The sequence below is a fragment of the Sinocyclocheilus rhinocerous genome, unplaced genomic scaffold (assembly GCF_001515625.1).
Source record: "Sinocyclocheilus rhinocerous isolate Xijiao unplaced genomic scaffold, SAMN03320098_v1.1 scaffold591, whole genome shotgun sequence".
Classification (NCBI taxonomy): domain Eukaryota; kingdom Metazoa; phylum Chordata; class Actinopteri; order Cypriniformes; family Cyprinidae; genus Sinocyclocheilus; species Sinocyclocheilus rhinocerous.
The window spans coordinates 2,451,474-2,462,855 of record NW_015641476.1 but is presented as its reverse complement, the minus strand read 5'-3'; the positions used below and the strand labels follow the sequence as shown (position 1 = coordinate 2,462,855).

Below are 11,382 nucleotides of genomic sequence, written 5' to 3'. Positions count from 1 at the left end.
AAGTGAACTATCCCTTTAAAAACTTTTATGGACTTGAGCTAATAATGAACAGCTGTAATATGTATGATCAACAAAGATGAATAACTACTGTAATGGATGCATTGTTCATTGTTAACGTTAGTTAATATTGTCAGCTATATATTTAGACATAATATTAAAATTTCCAGAGGAGTAGAGGATTCTGCTTTTGTTAAGGATATTCAATTTTTTCATACATATTCCTGCCATGTAGAAGCATCACATTTACACAGCGGACATTCATTTAAGTCTCTGGCTGTCTCATTGTCTTCACCATAAATGAGGTTTTCCTTTCCGAAACTCTGTTTTGACTGCCAGAACCTTCCAGAGGAGACAGATTACACTAATGTCTGTCTGTGGCTACGACTTCCTGCTACCATAGGCTACACCAGCAGTCACAAATCAGGTCCTTACCACACAGCTTCTTTACATTGTCTAATTGCGCATTCAATTGAATTGGAGATATTTTAATCAACTCATGCAATCTCAGCTCAACTCACTTCAGCTTATATTAGTTGTACTTGTGTCATATGAATGTATTTTGACTTTGTTTTTGTCTCTAGAGCATTTTGGCCGTATTCATGGAACTAGCGCCATCCAGTATGTAGTATGGACCCGAGGAAAGGCCTTAAGGGATGTGAGTGCTCTCTTTTTCTGTCTCCCACTGTCTCGCCTCTTTCCCTAAGGTCCATTAGGAATATGGGGCTTGTTGACATGCTATTCCTGTTGGGTCTTGCTAAACCCCATCAACAAGACCATGTCTGTCCGGACTGGATGGACTGGGGTTATTTTTGGGGGTGGTTTGGTGCTGGTCTCTCTGTCTCTCTAATGTTGGGCTTTGCTCAGGCTCTGCTTGGCTGTGCATGTGAGCACAGATCATCGATGTCGGACAGCGAGCGCACGAGCGTTTGGAGTCTCCGCGGTTCTCACCAAACATAGGAAAAACGGATGCAAACTGTTTAAATTGTCGTATGTTCAGGACGAGACGCACGGGTCTGGTTCGGCGACTCTGGAGAAGCCGTTTGGTCACCGCAGGTAAAGAAGGGGGAGATGGTGGTCCGGATGACTGGAGTGACAGCAACCCGGAGAAGATCCCCAGAACGGAATACGCACCGGGAAACAATGCGGGCTCGTGCAGCAAACGCGTAGAGGAACGCGGGGAACCGGAGATCCTTATTGATCATGATGGACCCCTCAACGAGGGGAGCGAGGGCAGGACGGTAACATGCTGTTTGTTTAGAGACCTCCCCAGGGGCAAAAACAGACTTGCTTGTCGTGTAGAACATAGGAACCACAACAACTACAGCAGTTTGAGTGGCAGGGAACGGAAAAATGGTGCCGTGACCGAGCAAACCCCATCAACAAGACCATGTCTGTCCGGACTGGATGGACTGGGGTTATTTTTGGGGGTGGTTTGGTGCTGGTCTCTCTGTCTCTGCTCCAGACTTCTGCTGATAGACTATCTAAGAGACTTAATGGGAGTAGCTGGACTCATTAGCCTGACGCCAGGCTACAACAGTTATCACCCCCTATGATAAGTGAAGGGAGAAAGCCCAAGGATTCTGCCACTGAAGTAGGAATGGAAGAGCACTATGCAGTTTGCTCTTGATGCTGACAATTTGCAACAAGGGTTTTCACCATCCTAAATGTCTGTTAAGTATGCTGTGTCATTCACCAAAGCAAAAAGGGGTTTTATATATATATATATATATATATACACTGCCCCAGGGGCAAAAACAGACTTGCTTGTCGTGTAGAACATAGGAACCACAACAACTACAGCAGTTTGAGTGGCAGGGAACGGAAAAATGGTGCCGTGACCGAGCAAGAACTCAAGAAGTGCACTTATGCGTTTCTCAAAAAGTTGAAAGAGAAGTCTCTGGATGTTTTACTGGAAGCTGTGGAGTCTCAAGGCGGGATGCCAAGTGGATGTGTTCTGGTTTCACAGACTGAAGTGCGAATTGGAGGTCAGCTGGTGTCTCCACAGTACCTGCTGTGTCGACTCTTCCGCTGGCCAGACCTGCGGCTCTCCTCTCTCCTCAAACCGCTCTGTCACTGTCAGAGCTTCAGGGCAGAGGACAGCCAGACCCTCTGCTGCAACCCCCATCACTACAGCCGCATCTGTGGACCAGTCGGGGATGGTAAGGAAACCTCTGAATGTTTTTAGTCAAGGATATAATGACTGTGCTGTTCATTTGAAGTGTGTTTTCAGCCCTGCTGAAAAAAGCAGAACTTGTTTGCTGGTCTCAGTTGGTCTCCCAGCCAATCCAGGTTGGTCTTTTTGATGCTTCTAGAGGTGTTTTGGGCACTTTTCGGAAGTCCACGTTTACCTAGGCCAGGAGACCGTCTTAAACCATTTAAGACCATTTTAAACTAGCTAAGACTAGCAAACCATCTTCTGGTGGTTTAAGTGTTATCGTAGTTTTGTAGCATCAAATCAGGCAAAACTAATATAAGTGTGATTTTTACTCGAAGCGTGGGTGAATGATAGGGAGGGGAGTTGGGACAGTGATACTCCTGTTCAGGAAGCGGAGTTCCCAACTAGAATCCCTCTGGGATTCTCAATTTCTCTGCTCCCTCCCTATTCAAAAAAACACTACCCTAACATTGTGTTTAAATGAACTGTTGTAGATAAAGAACAGAATTGATTGAACAATGGTCTTTGAAGAGGGTCATGAAAGAATACACACTTTAAACATGTAACATGCTGGTTTAGTGACTGCACAACCATACATCAAAAATAAATGTCTAAAGCAGTATGAATTGCACTGTAGTCCTACAAGAGACCTTGACATGCATACAAAATGTTACTACAGTCCATTAGCACCAACACTAATATTCAGTGGTTAATAGTTTTAAAGTCTGATACATTAAGTGTTTTTCATGAAGATTTCATTCTCTGCATTAGCAAAATTGCAGTGTTTCCACCCGCTGTAATAATGTGATTCAGAACAGGTCACTTTTGATTGGATTCCATGCATTCTTGGCATATGACGACACATCCATTGTCTTTTTGATGGATGCTTTTCTTCACCTGTAATTTCCATACCAGCTGGGAACATTCTCATTTGCTGTAGAAATGCTGGAGAAACTGTGCCAAATGCTGTCACAGTATTATATCTCTAGGTTTAGGTCTGGTAATATAGCCTTGAAAAGTCAGAGATGTGTTCAGTTTTAGAGGGATGCTCAATTAAAAGAAAAATCTAACTCCGTTCTCCCTATTTTCAGACACACCGCCTCCTCCCTACTCCCATTTATCCCCCTTACCAGAACATAAGCCACTGAGTAAGTAATTTTGTCTTTCTCAGTTCGTGTAAGCAAAGATTCCTTGAAATAATGTTGTTTTAACCCTGTATGGCATGTATTTTAACAGCAGTCAAATGGAGAAAAGATACAATTTTTTATCTTGTCATTTTGCAGATTCTTCCCTCCCAGTGATGCCTTACATAGAAATCGAAGCCACGCGTTCACTCGGTGGCATATCGCAGGACTATTCAGGTTGGTGTGCAAGTCTTAAGTAAATTAATGCATTTAAAAGGGGGGGAAAGTGTGTTCAGTAACTACTGCCTTTGTTGAACCTGAATATCAAATGGCTTATACTTATGCTTATGCTACACTTAAAATGTTGCAGAAGTTCTATTTCAAATAAATGCTGTTCTTTTGAACATTCTGTTCAACAAAGAATCCTGAAGAAAAATGTATCCGTTTCCACAAAAATATTAACCAGCACAACTATTTTCAGTATTAATTATAAGCAGCACTAAATATAATACTGCTCAAAATTCAGCTTTGCCGTCACAGGAATACATTTAAATATATTCAATTTTAAATGCATAAAAATAATTTTTAGTATATAAATATAGAAAACAAAAAACTTTTTTCAAAAACAAAAAATCTTACCAACTCCAGTCTTTTTTTTTATATAAATTATGTTAGTGTGTATACTGAATGTGATGCTTTGGTTCAGACTTGAGGTTTTCAAAGGTTTTCAAACGGTTAGCTTTTTGTTAGCATTTGGTCAGCTAAGCAGTCCTTTCTCTATCATTCATACAAACATTCACCTCCGAACATAAACTCTCAGTGCCTATTTGATGGTTCTTGAAATTCTTAGACGTCATCCACCAACTTTTCAGCACTGAGTCAAAATTAGATTATGAGCAACAATGGGCAGTTTTGTCAGGATGCTCACTGGGGGACTCGGGGCCTCCTGAGCTCTTATCTGCTGTGTCTCACAGTACTGTGTTTATTATTACCCAGCATATAGAGCTCTGAAGACAAGGAACAAGATCCTCTCTTGGTGTGTCACATACGTTCTTTCCTCCATTATTTTCATGTTGTTGCTTCCTGCTGAGTTTTGCAATGCAAGCCCTGGCACAGCCAGCCAGTTGCATTTTAAAATAAGGTTTAAATTACAGGCCTCACTGTGGCTTCCCCTCTTCCTGACAGAGCACAGGCCAACACGCAGTTTAACTAATGAAATCCTGCCTGTCTCTGCAGAGATTCTTTACAGATGTTGACAAAGAACCGACTCTATCAATTGTTGGAAAATTATTTGCCCCTGTTTTTTAAGGGGCATGCATATTAAGGCTTTTTAGATCTAGTTAAGTTTTTTGGCTGATTTATTGTAATTGCGTTTATGCGTGATCGCATGTGTCTGTCTGCATATTTCTCTCAGTTTCTCCTCAGTATTGTGACAGGGAGAAATCATTTTGCTTTTTCATCCTGACACGAGCTGTTAGCTTCATCTTAGATAGGGATCAATATGCAGTCAACCACAAATTCATCATCCAGAGGAATGAGTAACAAAATGACTTGCAAAAAAAAAAGATTTGTCCTTCAGTATAAGGAAGTGTGTATGTATGCCTAATTTCCATGTATTATGTCACTAAAAATGAAGGATATGGGATTGTTCATCCAAAATGAAAATTCTATCATCATTTACTCACCCTCATGTCATTCCAAACCTGTATGACTTACTTTCTTCTTTAGAGCACAAAGGAGTTATGTTTTGAAGGATGTTTTGACTGCTTTGTCTATACAATATAAGTGAATGGGATCCAAAACAACCTTGGACCCCGTTGACTTTCACTGTATGGATTTAAAAAAAATAAAAAATGTCGTCTTTGATGTTCCGCAGAAGAAACAAAATGTTATTCATGTTTTAAAGAAGGATGAGTAAATGATGATAGAAGTTAAATTTTTGGGTGAATTGCCCCTTCAAGTGTTATCTTAGAATAAAGCTTTAGACGCACAGAAAGAAAGAAAGATGGCTTACTTTTGGGGCTGAACAATTATACTTATGCTTATGCTACACTTAAAATGTTGCAGAAGTTCTATTTCAAATAAATGCTGTTCTTTTGAACATTCTGTTCAACAAAGAATCCTGAAGAAAAATGTATCCGTTTCCACAAAAATATTAACCAGCACAACTATTTTCAGTATTAATTATAAGCAGCACTAAATATAATACTGCTCAAAATTCAGCTTTGCCGTCACAGGAATACATTTAAATATATTCAATTTTAAATGCATAAAAATAATTTTTAGTATATAAATATAGAAAACAAAAAACTTTTTTCAAAAACAAAAAATCTTACCAACTCCAGTCTTTTTTTTTATATAAATTATGTTAGTGTGTATACTGAATGTGATGCTTTGGTTCAGACTTGAGGTTTTCAAAGGTTTTCAAACGGTTAGCTTTTTGTTAGCATTTGGTCAGCTAAGCAGTCCTTTCTCTATCATTCATACAAACATTCACCTCCGAACATAAACTCTCAGTGCCTATTTGATGGTTCTTGAAATTCTTAGACGTCATCCACCAACTTTTCAGCACTGAGTCAAAATTAGATTATGAGCAACAATGGGCAGTTTTGTCAGGATGCTCACTGGGGGACTCGGGGCCTCCTGAGCTCTTATCTGCTGTGTCTCACAGTACTGTGTTTATTATTACCCAGCATATAGAGCTCTGAAGACAAGGAACAAGATCCTCTCTTGGTGTGTCACATACGTTCTTTCCTCCATTATTTTCATGTTGTTGCTTCCTGCTGAGTTTTGCAATGCAAGCCCTGGCACAGCCAGCCAGTTGCATTTTAAAATAAGGTTTAAATTACAGGCCTCACTGTGGCTTCCCCTCTTCCTGACAGAGCACAGGCCAACACGCAGTTTAACTAATGAAATCCTGCCTGTCTCTGCAGAGATTCTTTACAGATGTTGACAAAGAACCGACTCTATCAATTGTTGGAAAATTATTTGCCCCTGTTTTTTAAGGGGCATGCATATTAAGGCTTTTTAGATCTAGTTAAGTTTTTTGGCTGATTTATTGTAATTGCGTTTATGCGTGATCGCATGTGTCTGTCTGCATATTTCTCTCAGTTTCTCCTCAGTATTGTGACAGGGAGAAATCATTTTGCTTTTTCATCCTGACACGAGCTGTTAGCTTCATCTTAGATAGGGATCAATATGCAGTCAACCACAAATTCATCATCCAGAGGAATGAGTAACAAAATGACTTGCAAAAAAAAAAGATTTGTCCTTCAGTATAAGGAAGTGTGTATGTATGCCTAATTTCCATGTATTATGTCACTAAAAATGAAGGATATGGGATTGTTCATCCAAAATGAAAATTCTATCATCATTTACTCACCCTCATGTCATTCCAAACCTGTATGACTTACTTTCTTCTTTAGAGCACAAAGGAGTTATGTTTTGAAGGATGTTTTGACTGCTTTGTCTATACAATATAAGTGAATGGGATCCAAAACAACCTTGGACCCCGTTGACTTTCACTGTATGGATTTAAAAAAAATAAAAAATGTCGTCTTTGATGTTCCGCAGAAGAAACAAAATGTTATTCATGTTTTAAAGAAGGATGAGTAAATGATGATAGAAGTTAAATTTTTGGGTGAATTGCCCCTTCAAGTGTTATCTTAGAATAAAGCTTTAGACGCACAGAAAGAAAGAAAGATGTTGGCTTACTTTTGGGGCTGAACAATTTAGACCACTGCTATTGTTCTAGAGTTGTGAAAATACTAGAAGTGTTCTAGAGTTCTCTGGCAGTTCTCATCGTGGCATTTCCATGATCACCCCTCTAAGCTCCCCCTACCATTCACTGGCTCTGTGGAAGGGTCTAATATGTGGAGGGAGCTCTAATATTTGGCACAGCAGGACAGACAAGACTCCATCCTCTACTTCCCCCTCTCATTTTGTGGTGTTGGTTTAGGCTAGGCACACAAGCACCAAGAATGCTTTTGCAGGCACTAACAACAGAGCAGTGCATGCAAAACAGAGCAACTTACTAAAGGAGAGGTTGAAAGTTCCTAAACGTCATCATAACAATGGCATTGCTTACAGGATTAAACTAGGCAGCAAATATGTGATTTGGCTGTCTTTGCATACGATCCAAGTAAGTTAAATATGAAAATTAAACAATGAGGCACTCTATGAAAAGCAGATGAAAAGATTATTTTCCCGCTGACTTCTGATAGGTCTTTTGCATTGGTTTCCTATTTTGCATAGTTTTTCCATTGTATTTATTTTAAATCCAGGAAGAAAGTTAGTTTTATGCTAATCTTTATGAAAATTATATGTCCTTCCTTTCTGTCTTTTACTTGCATAACATTTTTTTTATATATTTGAAAGCACATACTAAGTGAGCGGCCAGAGAATCTGAGATAATGATCATGGATTTCAGTACCCCTCCTTAAACAAAATTTACTTCATTAACAGTGTGTCCTCTGCTGTCTGTTTGGGCCAGAGAGGGTTGAGGCTGAGCAGAATGAGGGCACAGGCCCAGGGCTTTAGATCTTCTCCCTCAATAGAGCCTGTGAAGCAAAATAATGCCTTCCATTATCACCCCTCTAAGCTCCCCCACCATTCACTGGCTCAGTGGAAGGGTCTAATATGTGGAGGGAGATCTAATATTTGGCACAGCAGGACAGACAAGACTCCATCCTCTCCTTCCCCCTCTCATTTTGTGGTGTTGGTTTAGGCTAGGCACACAAGCACCAAGAATGCTTTTGCAGGCACTAACAACAGAGCAGTGCATGCAAAACAGAGCAACTTACTAAAGGAGAGGTTGAAAGTTCCTAAACGTCATCATAACAATGGCATTGCTTACAGGATTAAACTAGGCAGCAAATATGTGATTTGGCTGTCTTTGCATACGATCCAAGTAAGTTAAATATGAAAATTAAACAATGAGGCACTCTATGAAAAGCAGATGAAAAGATTATTTTCCCGCTGACTTCTGATAGGTCTTTTGCATTGGTTTCCTATTTTGCATAGTTTTTCCATTGTATTTATTTTAAATCCAGGAAGAAAGTTAGTTTTATGCTAATCTTTATGAAAATTATATGTCCTTCCTTTCTGTCTTTTACTTGCATAACATTTTTTTTATATATTTGAAAGCACATACTAAGTGAGCGGCCAGAGAATCTGAGATAATGATCATGGATTTCAGTACCCCTCCTTAAACAAAATTTACTTCATTAACAGTGTGTCCTCTGCTGTCTGTTTGGGCCAGAGAGGGTTGAGGCTGAGCAGAATGAGGGCACAGGCCCAGGGCTTTAGATCTTCTCCCTCAATAGAGCCTGTGAAGCAAAATAATGCCATCAGTCTGTGTTTGAGTTAATCAGACTGGATAGGCTGGCGGCTGGGGGGTCGGGGGGTCGCAAGCCTTCACTGAGTGGTCAGAGAGCTGAATGCTGGCCCTCGGAGGGGGAGAGGGGGCCCCAGTCGGCCCCGCGCAGGGAGAGAGGAATGCTGAGGCAGGAGCAAGTGGGGGGTGTTAGAGTCAGAGATGACAGATTTGGGCCTGTTAGTGGGGGTCGTTGCTTCTTCAGTTTCGAATCCTCTCCTGATAGGATTGGAGATTTAAAGAATAATATGTACTGTGTACCATCAAAAAGAATAAGGGAGGTGAAATGAGAGTGGTCAAAACATTGACATTACTTGTCATGACAACACATTACTGTAGAAAGAAGTGCGCCACTGGGACACCAGTGGCTTTCAGAAACACAAAACCTGATGAAACTTTACACAAAAAAGTTAAAAAATAGTTATTTTAAATAAGTATTATATTTAATATAATTTTTAATTATATTTAATTGTAAGTATCATTTATTTGTTTGTTAATTTAATTGGGACAATGCACATTAATGAACATCTGCATTAAAAAAAAGTAAATATCCCGATTATAGGAACAATGCTGTATTCATTGTTATCCAGCTTTATAGTTATATCAACAACGACCACAATAATAATAATTATATATTTCCAGTTTTTTTTAACTAATCATCCTCAAACTTGGTCAAATAAAGAAAAAGAAAATAAATATTTAGAACATTTTTAAATGAATTCAATTCTAATATTAGCTTTATTTATTTGCAAAAAATATTTAATTTATTTTATTAATTTGTTTATTTAATAAGGACAATGCACGTTAGTATATCATCAAAATATAAACATGCCAGATTGTAGCAACATTCCTAAAATGATTTCTATTCAGTATTATAGTAATATTAACAACAACAACAATGACAATTTATAATTATTATGTTTCTGGGTTTTTTTCATCAGTCATTCATCATATCATTATTAAATTATAAAAAAAATAAATAAATAAGTGAAATATTTTTTTATGATTTTACAATAAATAGATTTAAATAATTTTTCCAACTAAATGGAAAAATTACTGTAGAAGCTCTTTTCTTTGAAAAAGTATAAATATATAAATATTGGTTTTTATGTTTTGTGTCCTTTGTTTAGTGCACTTTTTTGAAATTCAAGTTTCTTATGTTTTTTTTTCTTTCACAGATGTCAATGTGTCTTCCTCCTCCCTGGCTCAGAATCACTGGTGTAACGTGGCATACTGGGAGCTTCGTACACGCGTGGGCCGTCTGTACCCAGTTCATGACTCCTCTCTTAGCATCTTCTATGACCTACCTCAGGGTACAGGCTTGTGCTTGGGCCTGCTCCCCCTCTCTCCGCGTTCCACCTCCGTCCAGCGCACCCGTGGCAAGATCGGACACGGCATCCTCCTCAGCAAAGAGCCAGATGGAGTATGGGCCTACAACCGCAGTCAGCACCCTATATTTGTGAATTCCCCAACTCTGGAACATCACCCCTACCTGAGTTTGACTGTGAGGAGAGTCATGCCAGGCTACTCCTTAAAAGTTTTTGACTATGAGAAATCGTGCCAAATTCAACCCCCCAGCGATTTGGTGCACATGGAAGGGCCATACGACCCAAACAGTGTGAGGATCAGTTTTGCCAAGGGCTGGGGACCATGCTACTCAAGACAGTTTATTACATCATGCCCATGCTGGTTAGAGATTTTACTGAACAACCACAGATAGCATATACATATCAACAAATGCAGACATATACATCGCTCTTACCACACCCTGCACACACTCACTACAAACGCTCAGACACCCGCAGCCACAATCCCAAATGTAATCTATCTAAATTTAATATAAAGTTTTATATAAACATATTATATGGAATACTTGTAAATACTGAGTCATTTTTACAACATAATTATTTATGTATGGTGCAATGTCTATGGATGGACAGAGGAAATAAAAACAAAAGAAATACACTTTGGAATTCTGTGTGTTACAATGTGCCATTTTTGGAATTTATATTGATTCTTGTAATATTGTACTACTTTGATTTTATATATATATATATATATATATATACATGGGTGCCTGCAGGATTTCATTTGAGTGTTTGCACAGAGACAGAGTTTTTTCCCCCTCAAAAACAACACTAAAAAGATTCAAAAATCAATATATGCACGTCAAAAATGCTTTAAAGCATTGTTGGGTGATGCATAACAATCATCTACATGCTAAACTCATTTAAATATGTTACGGTTTATCAGTATATGGATATTGTTCTTCCCCCATCTTACATATTTCTGCATGATTCAATCAGTCGATGCAATGAATAGCAAAATACAAATTTAAACACATAGGACTATTGTTTCACCTTTTGAAAATTGGAAGAAATAATTATTTTAATATGATCTGTAAAAATAGCAATAGATGTCAAAATAACTTAGTACTTTTAATATTACAGAGGATTAATATCAGTGTTGAAGTATGTTTTATGTCTGTTTTTGCTGGCTGTTATCAATATCAGGAAATGAGCAAAAAATTTACCTCTAGTTTAATTTCACCCTTATTATCAATGCTAAGCTTGCAGACATGAGTCTTTTGTCTTTGATGACAGAGGTTTGATGTTTGACTGACTTCATGAATGAAACTATAAAAATGTTATGGCATATCAAAAATTCCACAGTGAAATATGAGTCAAGGTTGTTATCTAAAGATATTTTCAATTAGCTCCAAAGTTCAA

The 11,382-nt window shown here is 38.5% G+C and overlaps 1 protein-coding gene across 1 annotated transcript; it reads left to right on the top strand.

The window, feature by feature from the left end:
• The first annotated feature begins 851 nt into the window (after window positions 1-851).
• Window positions 852-10,594, top strand: LOC107755102 (mothers against decapentaplegic homolog 6-like). Its single transcript, XM_016571775.1, has 5 exons — window positions 852-1,302; window positions 1,779-2,159; window positions 3,247-3,303; window positions 3,439-3,516; window positions 9,832-10,594. Exons 1-5 carry the CDS (start codon window positions 990-992, stop codon window positions 10,371-10,373), a joined length of 1,371 nt encoding a protein of 456 aa, XP_016427261.1. The 5' UTR covers window positions 852-989; the 3' UTR covers window positions 10,374-10,594.
• Window positions 10,595-11,382: the final 788 nt, after the last annotated feature.